We start from the raw sequence: 20,846 nt of genomic DNA, 5'->3' as shown, positions 1-20,846 counted from the left end.
ATTTATCTTTCCCATTCCTCTTACTGTCACATTGATAACTACAAGTCTGTTTTCTATGTCTGTGAGTCTCTTTCTGTTTTGTAAGTTCATTTGTATCATTTTTTTAGATTCCACATATAAGTGATATCATATAATATTTGTCTTTTGCTTTCTGATTTTATTTATTATGATAATATCTGTCGTTCAGTCATGAAGTCAGATTCTTTTGCAACTCCATGGACTGTAGTGCGCCAGGCTCCTCTGTCCATGGGATTTCTCAGGCAAGAATACTGGAACAGGTTGCCATTTCCTTCTCAAGGGATCACACCCACGTTTCCTGCATTGACAGGTGGATTCTTTACCACTGAGCCACCTGGGAAGCCCATGATACTCTTTAGGTCCATTCTTGTTGCTGCTAATGGTATTATTTCATTCTTTTTATGACTGAGTAGTATTCCATTGTATGTGTGTATATGTATTAACATAACATATGTGTGTGTGTATATCACACATAACATGCCATATCTTCTTTATCCATTTCTCTGTTGATAGTCATTTAGGTTGCTTCCGTATCTTGGCTGTTGTAAATAGTGCTACTGTGAACATAGAAGTACATGCATCTTTTCAAATTATTTCAGGATCACATGGTAGCTCTATTTTTAGTTTTTTAAGGAACCTCTATACTGTTCTTCATAGTGGCTACATCAGTTTACATTCCATGGAACTTTTATGTTAGGGAATTGTAGGGGTTGACAAACCCCTGCCCTTGAGCCAAATCTTACCTGCTGCCTCTTTTATATAGCCCATGAGCTGCTAATGGTTTTCACATTTTTTAAATGGTTTGGGAGAGGGGGAGGTAAAAGAATAATAATGTTTTGTGACATGTGAAATGCAAATTTTAATGTCCATAGAAAGTTTTATTAAAATAGTCATACTTATTTATGTATTGTCTATGGCTGTTTTTGCACTCCATTGGCAAAATTCAGTAGTTACAATGACAAAGATAAATTGGTCCTTGAAGCCAAAAGTATTTATTTACTCTCTAGCTCTTTATAGAAAAAGTCTGCTGACACTTTTCTAAGGTAACCATTATTCAAGTAAATACATATGTATATATTTCTTTGGCAACCCTTTATTGCTTGCTCATCAGTGAAGTTTCTTTGGAAGGATAACATCTTTCAAAGTCATTCTTAAGTTTTTCTTCCTGCTACATCAAGTTTTGTGTCTTAAACAGCAGAAACCTTACCCTTTATAATTAGAGCTCTTTAAATAGATTTGGGTAGATATTACATTTCTTTTCTAAAATCACTAGCTGCAGTTATTAGCTCAGGAGATAGAAGATGTCACTGACAAAGAGTCCTTGCTTTAAAGATGACGCAGTTACAGCTGGCCCTGCTTCTGTAAACCTGCAGATATGAAGGGCCAGCTAAGAAACTTGAGCATCCATGGATTTTTATATTTTCAGGGAGTCCTGGAACAAACTTCAGTATTCCCACAGATATTGAAGGACACTGTATACTTGAATGTTTCAGTTTTTTATTCTGCTGTTATTTTTATTTTTCCTGTCTTCATACTTTTGTTTTCTCATCTCACACCCCTAATTCCAATTTTGTTGTTGTTGTTGTTTAGTCACTAAGTCATGTCCAGCTGTTGGTGACCCCATGGACTGTATGTAGCCCACCAGGCTCCTCTGTCCATGGTATTTCCCAGGCAAGAATACTGGAGTGGGTTGCCATTTCCTTCTCCAGGGGATCTTTCCAACCTAGGGATTGAACCCTTCTCCTGCTTAGCAGGCAGATTCTTTCCCACTGAGCCACCAGGGAAGCTCCAGTTCCACTTTAGAGTAAATTAATGCATTAATTTGGTTTCTTTCTTATGACTATGAAACGAAGGACAGTGAAACATCTCATCTTTTATTTACAAGTTTTAAAATAGATTCTTGGATGCAGAATAGATTCTTGCATTCACTTTTACTTACAGTCTTGCAAGAGAGTAAGCTAGCAATCTGATTGGAATATTCCCTTTAGAAAGAAGTGTAACTTAGTTTTCTTTTTGCTGGACCTGATGTGGTAAAGACTGATTTCATAGCACTTAAGTGATTTTCTGTTAAGAATTTATGCATGAAGTTTTATTCTTAGGCCACAGGCTTCTTGATTTCTGTTTGTCAATATTATGAGGTTCTCTAACTCTTGGGCATGCTTTAACGAGTTCAAACATTTAGGTAGCAAATTAAATTAATTAAGTCACTGGAATGATTTTAATACTTTAATCATTACAAAATCATAAAGAGAGTTTACTTCACTTAAAATATCTACTTTTTTTTTCTTCTTTCATCTTTTAAAATAACTTACCATAAACCTGGGACTTTTCTTCCCTTGTGATCACATTTCTGGCTTTACTTTATTAATTCCACCCTTTAAGAAAATTCCACCATGTTTCTGAAGTTTGTTACTGTCTCAGTACAGGTTTCAGAAGAATTAATCTCTGTCTTGTCAGTAACCTGGGGTAGAGTCATTTGTTGTAGATTTTCCTTGTAGGGTAACTGTGTAAACTGAAAGCTAATACACTGGTTAAACCAATCTTGGAATTCAATGACCTGTTGAGATGAAATGAGTAACCTAGTTAATACACAACTACAGAAATCTTGGCATCCTCTGTTTCGAGCTGTCTTTCTTTCTTTATTAACTTAGTTGCCAAAAATCCAGTGGTACAAAGCATTTCCTGTGCATTGTTTTACATTGTCCAAGAGATATTTATCTATGGTTCTTACTTGCATGTTGCTCTTATTTGAAGACATGGGAAGAGTCAGAGTGTAAAGTACAGTCTTTTCCTCTCCTTTTAGTGCCCATCGTTCACCTTTTTCTTCTCCCCTCTCACTTAAAACTTTCTTCTTGACCATCACCAGAAAGTCATTAAATTTTAGAAATCATGTCAAATCATTCTTGTTTTTCCCAGTTTGTTGAAAGGAGGTGGCAGGTATATTAATATTTACTAAGGTGTGAATGATAGCCTCCTATGGTGCTGCCTTCTTGGAATGGTTTGCATTTTGAATAAGGAGGTGTTTTAGGCTAAAGAAACATAGTTCTAATGATTAAACAGACTCTGACGCAATACAGTTTGCAAATAGAGATATTTGGAGACAAGACGGTCTCTGTATCTCTTTAAAGCACACTTGGTAAGTCAGTTGCACCAACAATAGTCCTACTAACAAGTTTGTTTGTTTGTTTTAATACTTGCCCCACAGAAATCTTCCCTTGGTTACATCTAAGCCTGTCAAAGTCTGTCTCCCTACAACTTATATCCAGATCATCCAGTCCTATGTAGTCTGTGTGATGAAGTACAATGAAACTAGCCCCTCATATCTTTGCTGATCTATTCCTAGCTCAGGGTCACCTTTTGGTTACATTACCTTAAAAAGGATAACAGTATGAATGGAAAAAACAAAAAACAGCAAATCAACAATTAGCCTGAGGGAGAAAAGGGGTCCTGACATGTAGACACCAGTAAGGAAGAATCTGTCCAGGGACTACCCAGCATTCTTGCCCGGTGACTCCTGCCTCCCTGGCAAGCCCCATCAAGACCAGAAGATGGCTTTGGCTCCAGCCCTCTAATGCCCTAATATGTGCATCAAGCATAGGGCTTTAGCAGCTTTCACAAGGCCATTTACCAGTCATCTCCTACTCTTAGGAAACCGGAAGTGTTACCACTTTGAAGATAGTAAAGAAGAGGGGAATTTTTTTTGTTCTCCTCTTCAGGCTAGAATTAGGAAATTATTCCCATTATGCCCCGTTGCTTTTGCCCTTTTATAAGACATAAATCCCTGGCTTCTCTTCCACTCATGCCTTATGAGGTTAAACAAGAATGAAAATTGATGATGACCGTGAAATGTCAGAGGTGTCAGGGAATCAGCGGGCCACAGTGATATCCTTTGTTTTAGAGCGGAAGTTCCTGCTGTTGTTAATGAGCCAAGTAAATGTCCTGATGGCTGTAGAAAGAAAGAGCCCTCTGCCCAGGAGACTAGAGAATGTATCTGTCTTTCTGTAGCTGTGTGACCTGGGATCAGCCTGTTAAAATTCTTTCTTTCTTTAGTACAGAGTTAAGAACATTTTTTTTTTCTACCAACGTCAAATTCTTATGCACTTATAGGCACACAGGTGTTTTGCAGATAAAGAGGCTTACAAATGCACACACCATTTTTTTTCCCACTGTACTGTAGCTGCACATTTTATCATAACTAAAATCTCTTCTGTGTTTGTAAAGGGCTGTGTGGAGAAGGGAAACTAAAATCAGAAAAGAAGTGATTTCCCTAGAGCTGTAGGGAAACTTCATGGCTGAAAAGTAATTGTTGTTAATAGATCAAAATTTACCTATGAATTTTTTAAATGATGAATTTCATAAAAAATTAATTGCATTTAAATTATTTAATTCTCTAAACGGCTTTAGGATCTGCTGTGTCAATCTAATTTCCTTCTGACCTTGATTGAAATTATTGTCTCTGTTGACTCTGGTCCACATGTGGCAATAGTTTGTAATCATGAAATGTTAAAAGAAACCAGTAATAATTCTACTATATTTCTTTCAGTAGTGAAATAGAATTCTAGGCCCTGAAATGCAGGAAAAATTAATAGATGTTATGAAGGACATAAAAGTGTCCATGAAGAGAGTCAGATCTGTATTTTGTCTCCTATTTCCTCAATGACTGGATCAGCAGAAATATTTCTGTGAGCGCATGTGGCTCTCCACCATGTACTTTCCCCAAAGATCTAGTCACTTTAGTTCCCAAATAAATGGGAGAAAAGGTAGTTTTTCTGGATCCCTTTTTCCAGTAGTAGATTTAGTGAAGTCAAGTGTGTGTTGTGACATTTGACCTCTTTATGCCTTTATTCTTATTTTCTCCCCAGACTATCTAATATCAAATCTAAAAGTACTGTCTTGGAAAAGGAAGAGACTACCTGAACTGCTTAGATTACAAAGGGGATTCAAACAATATAATTGAGATCCTGGAACCTAGAAAGATAAGATTCAGAGATATGCACACAAAGACCCCAGTTCTTCATCTCCACTTGAGTCTGGTCCCTAAGAGGAAATAAAATAAAAAGAAGCAATTGGGACAGACAATAAAAAGGCTGGAGCACAAAAGCTTTAAAACACTGGCAGGAGGTCTTAACTGTCCCTGGGTTAGTGTTTGTCAAGTGTGGTTTGGCATACCCAGAGATGGAGTATTGGTCCAAATGGCTATAACAATATGTAAGAACCTCTGAGTCTATCTCTTCAATATTTTCCTTGCCTCTTTTAAGAGACTTTTATATTATACTAATTTTTTTTTAACTGATGCAGTGAAAATTAAAAGGTTTTTAAAAATGTTACCCGTTAAACTGCCAGCTAGGAGGTAGTAAAGACTGAAACTGTATTGGCACCATTTTTTACTGACAAATAAGGAAGCATAGAGCTAGGAGAGGCAATGCCATTTGTAAAGCATTGAGAAAGCTCTGGGTTCCGCTTGACTGGCGGTCAAGGGCAGGACCTGTTTCCTGTAGTGGGCATACCATCAAAGAATCCAGATCTCCCGCTTCATGTTTGAAGGGAGCCACTATTGTGAATTGTCTGTGAGATTTGCCTCAAGCCTTTGATCTCTGAGCTTTTGGAAGGCAGAGTTATGTTTCATTATCAGATTCTGCTTATACACATACACCTCTTCTCTTGTAATATGTAAAGATTTTTCTGTTATATATTTTTCCAGCTTCAACATAAACTAGATTCTGCAGCCCTGCTTTTACCCCTCTTATTCAAAAACTTACTTAAAAAAAAAAGCTTTATTGAGATATACTTCATCCTTACAATTCAACAGTTTACAGTGCACAAATCAAAATTTGTTGTATGTTCACAAGGGTGTACAACCATCACCACCACAGTCAATTTTGGAACATGTCACTACCCCTAGAAAAACCTATACCCATTACCAGTCACGCAGTCACTAACCTACTCTCTTTTTTTTGAGAATTTTCTTATTGTGGATATTTCCTATAAATGAAGTCATACAACATGTGCCTTTTTTTGAACTGGCTTTTTTTTTTTTTTTGGCTTTTTCTTATTTTATTATTTGAGTATAATGTTGTATTAGTTTCTGCTGTACAACAAAGTGAATCAGCTATGTGCATGTCAATCTGACTTATGTCTTTTTTAATTGTGTTGTCAGAGTTCTTTGTATCTTTCCCTGGTGGGTCAGATGGTAAAGACTCTGGCTGCGGTGCAGGAGACCTGGATTTGATTCCTGGGTCAAGAAGATCCCCTAGAAGAGGGCATGGCAACCCACTCCAGTATTCTTGCCTGGGAAATCCCATGGACAGAGGAGTCTGGCAGGTTATGGTCCGTGAGATCTCAAAGAGTTGGTTGTGACTGGAAAACACACACTCACACACACAAACCCATCCTACATTGAGAGTGAAGGAGGTATTAGCACTTCTGAGCTGATAAGGCCTCACCATGCAGTGATTGGGTTAATGACCTGATTCATCTGTGACTATCATAGAAAGACTTTCTCTTGCTAAAGAATATAAAAGTTTTCAATCATTCCATGAATCTTAATATTTTATTTACTACCCTTATTATGTAGAGAAACCCCTTACTATTTGAATCATTGTTCATTTGGTGGGGGGAGTTGATCCCTAAAAGATGATCATATCCTTTGTCTGACTGTGACTTTACAACCAGTTAACAGAGTAAGAGTACACTGAAGACATTGGAGTTCAGTTCAGTCACTCAGTCCTGTCCGACTTTTTGCAACCCCATGAACTGCAGCACGCCAGGCCTCCCTGTCCATCACCAACTCCCGAAGTTCATCCAAACCCATGTCCATTGAGTTGGTGATGCCATCCAATGATGTCATCCTCTCTCGTAGAAGTGATCTATCCGAAGATAAATTCAGTTCAGTTCAGTCACTCAGTCGTGTCCAACTCTTGGCGACCCCATGAACTGCAGCACGCTGGGCCTCCCTGTCCATCACCAACTCCTGGAGTTTACCCAGACTCATGTCCATTGAGTTGGTGATGCCATCTAACTATCTCATCCTCTGTCATCCCCTTCTCCTCCTGCCCTCAATCTTTCCCACCATCAGGGTCTTTTCAAATGAGTCAGCTCTTTGCATCAAGTGGCCAAAATATTGGAGTTTCAGCTTCAACATCAGTCCTTCCAATGAACACCCAGGACTGATCTCCTTTAGGGTGGACTGGTTGGATCTCCTTGCAGTCCAAGGGACTCTCAAGAGTCTTCTCCAACACCACAGTTCAAAAGCATCAGTTCTTCAGTGCTCAGCTTTCTTTATAGTCCAACTCTCACATCCATACATGACCACTGGAAAAACCATAGCCTTGACTAGACAGACCTTTGTTGACAAAGTAATGTCTCTGCTTTTTAATATGCTGTCTAGGTTGATCATAACTTTCCTTCCAAGGAGTAAGCGTCTTTAAATTTCATGGCTGCAGTCATCACTGCAGTGATTTTGGAGCCCAGAAAAATAAAGTCAGCCACTGTTTCCACTGTTTACCCATCTATTTGCCATGAAGTGATGGGACCAGATGCCATGATCTTCATTTTCTGAATGCTGAGCTTTAAGCCAACTTTTTCACTCTCCTCTTTGACTTTCATCAAGAGGCTCTTTAGTTCTTCTTCACTTTCTGCCATAAGGGTGGTGTCATCTGCATATCTGAGGTTATTGATATTTTCCCGGCAAACTTGATTCCATCTTGTGCTTCCTCCAGCCCAGCATTTCTCATGATGTACTCTGCATATAAGTTATTGCAATGCAAACCTCACTCTCCATCCTAGAACAAATACTTTTATTCTTCGTAAACACACATATACAATCCGATACTCCAAACCCAATCTCCAGTTAAACCATTCCTTTCCTCAAAAAAGCATTATCAGTCTTTTCAACAAATGGTACTGGAACAACTGGACGTGTATATGCAAAATTTCCTTCACCCTTAAATCTCTTCCCTGGTGACTCAGCTGGTAAAGAATTTGCCTGCAATGTGGGAGACCTGGGTTCCATCCCTGGATTGGGAAGATCCCCTGGAGAAGAGAACAGCTACCCACTCCAGTATTCTGACCTGGAGAGTTCCATGGCCTGTAGATTCCATGGTGTTGCAAAGAGTCAGACAAAATTGATTGACTTTCACTTTCACTAAGTCTCTAGTGCCCTGCGGAGTCCCTTGTGTGTAGTAGTACACATTAAATGTTTTCATTGAATTGGCTACATGGAAGGGCTGGAGTATGGAGATTAAATTTGGATATAATTCAGGGATCTGTGAATTCTTTAAAAGAATTGTTTAAATACTGTTTTCATTTTAGTGATATTTCTGAATCACCTGGATACACATTATAATCAAGTTGCACTGCGCAATTTCAGTGCCCATGTTTGTGTTTGACAAACATTGATCTAAAACATTACTCAGAATGTATGTAAACTTCTGATTACAGAGGAGTGCTGGCTGTACGTGATCATTCAATCTTTGGAAAATATCATTACTTTTACCCAGCAGCACCTTCCCTAGCAGAATATGGTATTTCTTAGTTACTTCCTGTTGGTAGATAGAAGAGAGTAGTTAGGAATGATTTTATCTGTACTCAGTTCTATGTCTTAAAAAAAAAAAAGTTGGGGGGGAGAGAGAAAGAGAGAGAGAGGCAAGAAGGAAGGAATAGAGGCCCTCCAGACCTTCCCAGGTGGCGCAGTGGTAAAGAATCCACCTTCCAGTGTAGGAGACTTGGGAGACACAGGCTCGATCCCTGGTTTAAGAAGATCCCTTGGAGTAGGAAATGGTATTCAGTATTCTTGCCTGGAAAATCCCATGGACAGAGGAGCCTGGCAGGCTACAGTCCATGGGGTCACAAAGAGTCAGACACGACTGAGCACACACACACAGACATTAATAATAGAGTTTTGAAAGGATGTTGTAAAGATTTGACCAAGGATGGGATCTTCTTTCTCACTTAATTCTTCTTGATATCACTTTTATGATATGTTTCAGTGAACTAGAAGAGTAGGTGAGCCCTTGAAATCAGCAGATCCCCCCAACTACAGAAGTTCGCTGTGTCAGTTCAGATCTGATGGTGCTCTTTCACTGTGTAAGTGTCTCTTGTTGCAGATGATCATCTCAGATCCTTTATGAGAGAAGGGAGGATCTGATAGGCCTAAATGAATCCATCAATCTAGACTTCAAAGTACCATAGCAAAACTTGATTAAAAAAAAAAACTTCTGAATCCTAATTTGTTGAAGGAATCTTTTCATATAGATGATAATTGATACACACAAGTCAAAGACAGGTGAAAATTCTTTCAACTCTCTCTTTTCACTATGCACTTGATTTTTCACCTTCCAAAGAAACTCATTTTTTAATTGTTTGATCAAACAAATCTAGATCCTTCATTTACTCCCTTGAATGCACAGCTGTTTGCTTTAAAATAAGGTTGATTATTTCTGACTTCTTGAGAAGAATACAGAGATGCAAATAGCCAGGTGTTATCATTGTCATTGCATAAAGTAAAATCCATTAGAGCTGAACTAGGATAAACTCAACTAAAATCAACTTGAGAAAGTTTCTAAAAGTTGGTCTTGAGTTTGCTGCTGCTGCTACTGCTGCTAAGTCACTTCAATTGTGTCCGACTCTGTGCGACCCCGTAGATGGCAGCCCACCAGGCTCCCCCGTCCCTGGGATTCTCCAGGCAAGAACACTGGAGTGGGTTGCCATTTCCTTCTCTAAAGCATGAAAGTAAAAAGTGAAAGGGAAGAAGCTCAGTTGTGTCTGACTCTTCGTGACCCCATGGACTGCAGCCTACCAGGCTCCTCCATCCATGGGATTTTCCAGGCAAGAGTACTGGAGTGGGTTGCCATTGCCTTCTAGAGTTACACTATTACAATCATTGATCATATATCGAACTATACATTTGATCGACTGCTTCAAGTCTAGTCATCATTTCCGTTGAAGGCTCAGTCATATACTTGGTGATACAAGAATAATAGTCTTGTGAAACAAGCAAAATACAAATGGTATAGTTAATAACATTAGTGGAATTAAAAGTAAATATTTTAGCCATGAGCCTCCCACACCAGTTTTTTTTTTTTAAGATTGTCAAGACTAGGGAATGGGTCACTTAGAGCAGAAATCTGATTTTTCATGTGGTTCAAGTGTGTTACATTAAAGGATTTATCAGGTACAAAAATACAGCATTCAGTTTGAATTATAGCACAAATATCTTCCTGAGATGCTATAAGGTGTCAAGGGTCTTGCAGTTGTGTAGCACTGCCTTTCTCATCATAGAGATCTCAGAATTCAATAGGCTGATAACCCAGTTACTATCATTTAAAGCTTATGAAAGTTGTCAAGGCTTAGATGTGGTCAATTACATCCTCCAACCCCATTGAAGGCGCGCACACACACACACACACACAAGCTGCTAAATGGTCATACCAGTAGAACACAGATCTTTGACCCATTGGGATCATACCAGTGGTAGATTGTTTGGGGTTACCTGTAACTTGTTAACATGTATGACCTTAAATTCACGGGAATCCTAGGCTACACCTTTGTATCATCCCTGTAGATGTCAAGGCCATAAATTAGTGCCACAAATGCACTGAGTTCCATACCAATCACTCTCTCTAAGGGTAATAACAGGCATAGTTCATAAGGCACCCAGCCTTGTCTCATAATTGCCAGGTTGATCATTTTTAGTATGATTTAACCATTCCCAACATAGAGGAGCCTTTAAACTTAAATGACCATAGCCTGGTGTTAACCATGTAGATCCTCCCCATAATTGTAGGAGTTTTCCTTTTAATAGATAAGAAGTTAATTTTTTATTGAGACTTAGCTCATCACTCCGATTGAGTTTAAATGACCCTAAGAGAAAACTTGAATCTATGGCCAGCCTCAGAGCAGGTATTTTTAATTGGCCAGGTGAGAGGATGCCATCTAGAATTATTGTGAATAGATAGAACAGGACTGAACACTCATCTAAAACAAATTTCCTAAGGGGTATCCAATCAGAGCCCTAAGAACAGAAATCCACCAGGGTAACCCAGAAGTAATAGGCACAGGTAATTGGCCACAACCCAACAATTGGATTGAGTTTTAAAGTTTACTTTGTTCATTTCCCTGAAGTTGTTGCTAAATGTCTAAGGAAAAGATGATGGTCTCTCCAACTTCAGTTCCATGGGTATATCTTAGTCTAAATATTGTAGTCTATGGCGAATACTTTCTGAAAATGGGGATTAGGGAGTTCAGAAATCAATACTATTTTTTGTAAAAGCCGTACAGTATGCATACTTTGAAGGAGATAGCAGGATGGTAATAAATACTTGCCCTTGTCAGGGGGCAAGTGTATGCCACCTTTTTTAACAAAAGGTGAATTAGGATCTTAGAACCTTGTGGTTCAGGTAAGTTCAAACTGAAGAAATACAAACATCTCATCTGGATAAAGAAGAGCAGAAAAAGAAGCCAAAAATATATATTAACTAACACCCTCCCAGATGGGATAATTGAGATTTTGTTGCTTAATCAGAAACTAGGGAATAGCAGTGAATGTCCCACAGCCTGAGGTTTTAGTTCATAATGAAATGGGTGGTTAGTCAGTAGTTGTGAAATACACTCAGATGTAACACCTTTACATGAGCTCCTACTGTAAATACTCACTTTTCTTTATTTAATAAGTTGGCAGATGTATAAAGATGACTCTGCTCTTTGGTAAAGCTGTATATATTGGGTTGGCCAAAAGGTTTAATCAAATTTATGGAATTGTGGACGCAGCGGAGGAACAAGAGCGTGAGAGGAATTGGGAGAGTAGCATTGGCATATACACTATCGTGTGAAAGAGCTAGTGGGAAGCTTCTGTACAACACGGGGGTGTAGCCTGGCTCTCTGTGATGACCTAGAGGGATGGGATGAAGGGGAGAGGAGCGATGCTCAAGAAGGCGGGGATAAATAGATATTATGACTGATTTGCGTTGTTGTACGGTAGAAACCAACACAATATGGTAAAGCAACTTTCAAAAAAAGATGTTATGGAAAAAAGCCCATATGAACTTCTTGGTCAACCCAGAATATATATACATTGATATTTTGAGTCATGCTGTATACTAGGCTATTGTCCCAATTAAAATTGTAATTAGAAGAAAGAAAAGTATCGGGCTTATTTTTTTTTTTATATGTTATAAAATTGACTTCTGAATCCTTTTAAAAACATACACTGTCTTAAGTTTCTTTGTTTTGGCAAATCTAACTTTTTTGACTTTGTGTTGATAGACATAGAACTGATGTAGAAGACCTCTACACTGTTAAATTTTCATATGTCAAATCAGAATATTTTTGGCCACAGGTAACAAATTCTCAACTGGCTTAAACAATAAGGAATAAATCATTACACATGACAAAAAGCCCTGAATTTGTTAATTCTTTGCCTCCATTACATCATTCAAGACCCCAAATCTCTTCATCTTTCTACTCTGCCAGCCTCATCTCCTAGTCCCTCATAGTTTCCATTGGCTGCAGCAACTCTGAGGTGTTATGTTCTTAAAATCATTTGTTGTTGTTTAGTCGCTAAGTCATGTCCGACTCTTTGCAACCCCATGGACTGTAGCCCACCAGGCTATACATAACCAGAGGCAAAGTATTTTCTTAGGGTCTTCCATCAGATTTTCCTTCACATCTCTTTGTTCACACTGGATCACATGCCCAGAGCAATTAAGACAAGAGGATATGTCCACCATGATTCATTTAGAGCAATGAAGACCTTAGCCTGAGTCAGATAAGTGGTGGCTGGACAGGGAGAAGATGCATATTTGAGCAAAGTTAGAGTGGTTTTACAAGGAAGAATGGGAGAATGCCAGTGAGACATACACAAGAAAATTTGACACATAGAGATCCCTTAAGCTAAAACTAAGAACCCTTTTTGTAGGATCTTTGAATTCTGTGCTGGTGTCACATGTAGCCCCAGAAGCTGTATTCTCTGTTCACGTGCATTCATTTTGTTCTGCATAGAAACCTGGTCAGGACTAACTGGTGACTGGGATCCAGTACAATCTTAAGAAACCAACTACACAGCACAATAGGAGCAAGGGAGAGCGAAGACCGTCAGAGGTTAACAGAGCCTTCAGGAAATGGGGGCAGAGATGTAAATCTCCAAAGAAGACCAGGTTTGAGCAAGGTGTGACACGTCCTGGCTGAGGAAGGTCTGAGGTCTTAGGGAGGTCAGGTTGCGGAAGATATGACGGCCCGACACTTTGAGAAATGCAGAGTGGGTGCAGGAAGTGTTCCAGCTCGCCCAGCCCAGTACCTGGAAAACGAGGCAGCAGGTGGGCCTGGAGCCAGCTGACTGGATTCAGTGTGGGCTCTCATTCCGGGTCTCCACTAGCTCCTCTTGGTTCTTAGGTACGCTTGGCAGTGGGGTTGATGGAGCATGGAGTTAAATGGATGCTCATTTGGAAAGTTGTAATGAAGCTCAGGCAAGGCAGGAATTTATATAAATGGAATGTTAAAATTTGATTTTGTTAACGTAATGGTACGCCCTTACCTTTTATGGTGAGAAAGTATAAGAAGCAGCCATATAATTCCTACATTGAATATAAAACTGTTGTCTGTTCTATTCTTCAGTTTCCCCCAGGTCTTCACGTGACTTTTTCCTTTAGCTCTTCTCTGATACCTTTTCCCTGAGCCCTCACCCCTGACTCTTAACTGCTCCCCCTTCCTTATTTTTCTTCATAGCTCTTATTGCTGCTGGAAAGTTTATTTACTATTTATTGTCTTTCTCCTCCAGTAGAAGTAGGCTTCATAAAGATGGGAACTTTACTTTCATTTTCATGGTATATATTATCTCCAGTGCTGAAGTCATACTTGGAACGTTTTAGGCACTCAATTAAGATTTGCTGAATGAATGAGTGAAATCCCTCTTGGTATTCTTCCTAAAGAAGGAAGTAGGTGTACCTTCTTTTATTGACTAATGGGAACTATGTTTTCTGTTTCCCTTTTTGCCTTAGCTGTTAGAATTGCTAAACTAAATTTGGGGTTCATTTGCAATAACCATTCTTAGCATGGAATATCAGTACTTCCTCACTATAGAGTTTTTAAAAAATATCCATTTGTTTCAGTATTATTTATTGAAAGTTGCCTCAAATCCCATAGGGAAGTAAATGAGGGTTGAAGAATAATAAATGAACTGCCTGACTGACTGAAGGGAGACAGGGAGAAGTCAAAAAAGAACACCAGGCTTTTGAGTCTGGATGAATAAGAATACTGGAGCTGTTGTTAATGGAAATTGGAACCGGATTAAAACATTACTCATAAAAGTATCTTTCTCTGTCACCATTTTGGGGACATCTCACTTCAGTGTTGTTGCCTGGTCAGTATTTTTCCTTTTCCTCAGTATGCTTTGAATACCATGAGAGGAGGGACTCTACCTGACAAATAGTACCTTTTCTTTACTACTTATTTTTTAATCCATTTTTAAATTGAAATATAACTAATTTACAGCACTGTGTTTTCCACTTATTATTTTTTTAATTGAGGTATATAGTTGCTTTACAGTTTACCTCTTATTTTTAACTTTAAATCCCTACATTAATAAATAATAACTAGTTTGTCATCTGCTCTTACCTTTTCAACCTGCAATTTCCCCTCCTTATGGATTCCAGACTTCTGTCATTTCTCAGTGACTTCCTTCCCAACAGAGACCTTCATTCCTTTAACCACAGCAGCCTCCCACTCCAGGGCTCATGAATAGATGCTTTTTCTTCCCTTCCTGCTCTCCTGAATCTCATTCCCCCGATGGCTAAGCCAGAGGTGACTCATCACCTCATAGACTTCCAACTGGAAAGGGCCAGAGAGACCGTCTCGTCTAATTGACTCATCTCCAGTTGGTCTGAGGAGGTGAAGGGATTTGCCCTAAGTCACACTGCTAGTTGGCTTCACGGAAGAAATTAGAACACAGAGGGACTCCCCCAGCAGTCCAGTGGTTAAGGCTCCATGTTTCTACTACAAGGAGGTACCTATTCGATCCCTGGTTGGGTGAACCAACATCCTGCATGCTGAGTGGTGCTGCGAAAAAATAAAAATTAAGCAAAATTAAAATGTAGAGCTCTTACCTCTAGAGGCACATCTCACTGCAGAAGAAGCAAGCTCCTTTCTGACTCCAGAAAAGGACAGTGTTATACCAAAAGTAGAGAAATATGTTTTTCTTTTAGTTGGAAGTATCTTAAATGCATTGTATCATAGGAGTTAAGTGTAAGACTACCTACATTTGATCTTGGTTGTTTTGGACAAGTTATCTAACCTTTCTATTTCAATATATCCTTTTTCTCTTCTTTCTATACATTTGTATACTTAATATACATATTTAAATCTGTAGATGTGGTTTGTTAATTTTGAGAGAAGTTACATGTGTGCATTTTTATGCACATACATGGAATGATACTGGTTCTATTAGTTTCTTTCACTTAATATCGTCTTAAAATATTTCTTTAGTATTTTTTCCTCTTTCTTTTTTTGACCAAGAGGCCTGTGGAATGAAACTCAAGCCCCCTGCGGTGGAAGCACAGAGTCTTAACCACTGGATCGCCAGGACAGTCCCAGGGATACCTTTCCAATTCTGTCTTGTTCCTTTTAATGACCATGTAGTATTCCACAATATGTATAGTTACTTAACCACTTTCACGCTAATTCATTTTAATTTATATCTTCTCATTTTTCATGATTACAGCTCTACAGAGAAGCCTTTATGCAAATTGTTGTGCATAACATGTGCCTGCATTCACTAGGCCTGGTATTCAGAAATACAAATACTAGGTCTTAGTAGGCACAGAGTCCCCTCTTTCCTGTTCTGAAAACAGGGTATGACTAAGTCATCACTGGTTCAATTTCTGCATCTTATGTTGATGTTACTGGGCAGGGGGGTGAGTCTCATGCTGCATGTATTATATTAGGAACTGGGAGCATTTTAGAGAAATTACCCCTCATCTTTTTCTTACATTGTAAGGAAAGTACATTGTGTTCCTATCTTTGAGGGAAAGCAAAAAATAAACTTTCTCTTCTTCCCCCTTCCAAGTGACTAAAATTAGTGAAATTATACTAAGCAACCTCTGCTTGACTCTATGACGGCATTAACCACACAGGACTATAATTGTTGGTACTTATCTGTTTATACCCACCCCCTAAACTTTGGGCTTTTTAAAGGGTAAAGATTATGTTTTATCAATTTTTGTATCCCTCGAACATGAGCATAATACCAGCACATTATATTTAGTTGAAGAAATGAGTGAATTCAAGTCAACATTGGCATTTGTTGAGTATCTAGGATGTGCAAAGATTACTAAGAACTGATAACAACAGAGATGAAGCAGTCAAAGTTCTCCCTCAAGGAATTTAGTCTAATGTGAGAAATAGATATAGGCTGAAAACATCTAGGAATCAAGGTGTTAGTAACAAATGTGATTTAAACCAAAGTATTGTGGGGTTTCCAAGGAGGCCTAATTAAGGCTAATAGAATATTAAGGAAGGTTTTCACAAAGGAAGTAGAATTTGAGGCATTTGAGCTGGGCCTGGAGCTTCCCTGATGGCTCAGATGGTAAAGAGTCCGCCTTACTCTTTGGGCTTCCCTGGTGGCTCAGACAGACGGTAAAGAATCTGCCCGCAATGAGGAAAACCTGGGTTCAATCCTTGGATTGGGAAGATCCCCTGGAGAAGGGAATGGCTACCCAGTCCAGTATTGTTGCCTGGAGAATTCCATGGACAGAGGAGCTTGGTGGGCTACAGTCCATGAGGTCTCAAAGAGTCGGACATGACTGAGCGACTAAGCACAGGACAGCACAGAGCTGGGCCTGATAGAGTAGGTTGTTGATTTTTCTGTGTAATTATCATTTTGGTGACTTTAAACATATGTTTCAGAAACCATTGTCACTGTTTAGATGTCATGTAACCTTCAGTTCAGTTCAGTCGCTCAGTCGTGTCCGACTCTTTGCGACCCCATGAATCGCAGCACGCCAGGCCTCCCTGACCATCACCAACTCCCAGAGTTCACTCAAACTCACATCCATCGAGTCAGTGATGCCATCCAGCCATCTCATCCTCTGTCGTCTTCTCCTCCTGCCCCCAATCCCTCCCAGCATCAGAGTCTTTTCCAATGAGTCAACTCTTCACATGAGGTGGCCAAAGTACTGGAGTTTCAGCTTCAGCATCATTCCCTCCAAATAAATCCCAGGGCTGATCTCCTTCAGAATGGACTGGTTGGATCTCCTTGCAGTCCAAGGGACTCTCAAGAGTCTTCTCTAACACCACAGTTCAAAAGCATCAATTCTTCAATGCTCAGCTTTCTTCACAGTCCAACTCTCACATCCATACATGACCACTGAAAAAACCATAGCCTTGACTAGACGGACTTCTGTTGGCAAAGTGATGTCTCTGCTTTTGAATATGCTATCTATGTTGGTCATAACTTTCCTTCCAAGGAGTAAGTGTCTTTTAATTTCATGGCTGCAGTCACCATCTGCAGTGATTTTGGAGCTACAAATAGGCTGGAAGTGAAGTGTTAAACTTGGGTTCTGGGACTAGGGCCTCAAAGCCAAGATCAAGCCAAAACAGCTTTAGTTCTCAGCATGTCCATGGAGGAAGAAGTTGTTTCTGTTTTGTTTTTAAAGTCAATTTAGAGTGCTTTAGCATTCTATTTCTCCTCTCTTTAAAAATGAAACACAAATTTTTCTTTCTTTGTTTTGGCTGCATGGCATGTGGGATCTTAGTTCCTGAATAGGGATCGAACTCATACCTCCTGCATTGGAACCGCAGAGTCTCAACCACTGGACCGCCAGGGAAGTCCCCCCCAAACTTTTCTTGACTCTATTTCCTTGACCAGCTATCACCCCATTTTTTTTATCTGCTTTGCAGAAAAACTCCTTAAATGATCTACTTTTTTCTCTTTTTCTATCTTAAACCCACTTCTGTCATGTGCTCACCCCTACCAGTCCATCAGAACGGTTCTTGTCAAGGTCAACAGTGAGCTCATTGTTGCTCAGTCTCATCGTCAGTTTTTAGTCTTCTTTTACCTTACTTAGCAGCAGTTAATGCAGACCATTCTTTACTCTCTGATAGACTTTCTTCTCTTAATTTCTAGGATACCATGCTAATTTTCCTCCTACATGGCTGGTTATTTCTTTTCAGTCTCCTTTGCTGGTTCTTCTCTTCCCAGACTCATCCCAGACTTAAGGTCGAAGGAAGCATACAGATTTGGTCCTTGGTCTACTTGCCTTCCTTACCTAAACTCACTTCCTTGATTATATATCTAGTTTCAAGGTTTTAAGTATCATCTACATTCCCTTGACTCAAAAATGCATATCTTCAACCTAGACTTCTCTTTTCTGAACACTTTGTATATCTTCTACTTGCTCAACATATTAAAACTGAATTCTGACTTTTTCTTCTGCCCCAAACTTGATTTCCTTGGAGCCTTTCCCATCTTAGTTGGTAGTAACTTCATCCTACCACGCAAAAGCAAAAATCCTAGGAGTCATCGTTGGAGTCATCTGAAAGTCATGTTGGTACAGTCTTTAGAAAATATGCAGAATCTTTCTCACCCCCTCTACTCAAGTTACCATTCTCTGTCAAGCAGCTTCCTGATTTGTACCCTGTTTCCACAAGACATACATACTCACATACACCAGGGTGTGTTCTTAGCACTGCAGCCAGAGTGATCTTTTTGCTTAAAATCCTCCAAAGGCCTCATTTTACTCTGAAAAAGTCCAAGTCCTTACAGAGGTCTATAAAGCCTTGCAAGATCTGCACCACCACCCGCCTTGTCATCTCCCCTCTAGCCTCCTCTTGGGCTTTCTCTTTTTTAAAAAAATTATTTAATTTATTTATTTGGCTGGTTGCAGCATGCAGAATCTAGTTTCCTAACCAGGTCCCGTGCATTAGGAGTGCACAGTCTTAGCCAGGATTTCCAGGGAAGTCCCATCTTGGGCCTTCTTGATGCTCCTCCACAGGGTTTTTACCCTGGCTGTTCCCTCTTCCTGATGTGCTTCTCCCCACCATATCCACATGGGGACAGCCTCACCTTCTAGCCTTTGACTAAATGTCTCAACCATCTCAATGAAGAAGTCTGGGACTTCCCTGGTGGTCCAGTAGTTAAGACTTTGAGCTTCTGCCACAGGAGGCAGAGGTTCAATCCTTGCTTGGGGAACTAAGATCTTGTGTGCCAAAAAATAATAATAATAAAATAAAAACAAATCTGCCACCATCCTCATTCCTTCTGATATATTTACCCTGCTTTTCTCCTGCTGCCCCTCATGGCATTTATTACCTTCTAACCTACTGTATAGTTTACTGCAATGGAAGCTCCAAGAGGGCAAGGCTCTTTGTTTCTTTTGTTCACAGGTGTATCCCAAGTATTAGCAACTGTGCTTAGCACATAGTAGGTCTCTCAATAAATAAGTTGTCGAGCTTTCCTTGACAAGGATCCAAAATGCCTTGATTGTCTTTCACTCACTTTGCTTGAGTAGGTAGGGTGATAGTGTAGGAAAAGTACTAGGCTGATGACCAGGGTCTAGCCTAGGACCAAACTTGCTATTTGTGTGACTGTGAGAGTTGTATTGAATTTGTGAAAGTTTACTAAGCTATATACTTATGATATATATATTTTTATTTCATATATATATATAAATTGCTTTTTCACAAAATAATTCATCATACATGTTTTCCCTAACATTATTCTTCCAGATATGATTTTTTAATGGTTATACAAGTAATTTGAAAAGCATAAAACACCATACACTGTTCAATGGTGACATATTATTCCTTCTTTAAGAAGTTGAAAGTTTGTTTTAAAAGACTGTGATTTCTTCTCTTTTGCTACAGGGGACATGGTCTCAAAGTACCGAGAACCTTTAATCCACACCTTCCTCAGAGGAGCAAGAGATCCGGATAGTGCTCACAGAGCCAGCAGCCTGTCCAACCTTGGAGAGCTGTGCCAGAGGCTGGACTTCATGCTGGGCTCCGTGGTTCATGAGGTATTGCAGATTGATTCCTTTCTCTATAGCTTGTTTTTACTTGGACCTATAATGTAGCTTGGCCCTGGGAGTTAGGAGACCTGTGTTCTTTTTCTAGATCTAGAAAGTCATTTAACCACCCTCAGCCTTGATAGTCTCATATGTATGTTGAAAGTTGTATTAGTAAGAATTTTTTAATTGCAAGTGACAGGAAGTCATCTTAACCTCCTTTAAGCCATAAAAGGGGATATACTGTAAAGATTCCAAGGAAACAGAACAGAAGAAACTTTGAGGAAGGCCAAACAGAACTTTGCCCTAGATCTCTGGGCCATCTATGAGTGTCATCTCTGTTCACAGAAACGTCTCAGGCAAATACATATTCTAATTGGCCCCCACTGATTGGAGATATCCTGTGTTCAGGGAGACAGGGTCTTACTAGAAGAGACTAATTAAGTTCCATGTTTCGTTCACCACATTATACCCAGTGCCTAGTACCTAGTAGGTAAAGGATAAATGAGCAGCAAAAAATAATAGCCATACAGATATCAGCACTGGATGCTCGCTTCCCCAGTGTTTGGAGTTTAAAAGACTGGTGTTAGAGTTTCAGATTTGGTGAAAGGTACATCACACTGTTGTCTTCTATGAATATCTTTCTTTAGCCTCTTAAATTTTATCTTTGCCTTTGTGTTTACTTAGTCATCAGTATATTAACATGTATCTTGAACACCTACTATGTATTAGACATTCTGCTATTTGAGGATGATGGGCAAAAAGAAGACTAGTTAATATGTGACCAGGAGTCTTTTTACTACTAATGGGCTTCACCATCTTAAATCTTTTATGGAA

The 20,846-nt window shown here is 39.4% G+C and overlaps 1 protein-coding gene across 3 annotated transcripts in view; it reads left to right on the top strand.

Moving 5' to 3' along the window:
• Positions 1 to 20,846, top strand: part of TANGO6 (transport and golgi organization 6 homolog (Drosophila)) — a 183,794-nt gene that overhangs the window by 124,844 nt on the left and 38,104 nt on the right. For all 3 annotated transcript variants that reach the window (XM_010850962.1, XM_010850963.1, XM_010850961.1), the window contains one exon: positions 19,870 to 20,021. In XM_010850962.1, the coding sequence (XP_010849264.1) occupies positions 19,870 to 20,021 (152 nt within the window). The remainder of the gene's footprint in view (positions 1 to 19,869; positions 20,022 to 20,846) is intronic.

The sequence above is a fragment of the Bison bison genome, unplaced genomic scaffold, assembly GCF_000754665.1.
Source record: "Bison bison bison isolate TAMUID 2011002044 unplaced genomic scaffold, Bison_UMD1.0 scf7180017864297, whole genome shotgun sequence".
Classification (NCBI taxonomy): Eukaryota; Metazoa; Chordata; class Mammalia; order Artiodactyla; family Bovidae; genus Bison; species Bison bison.
The sequence above is the reverse complement of the archived record's forward strand: the minus strand, read 5'-3'. Positions and strand labels throughout refer to the sequence as shown.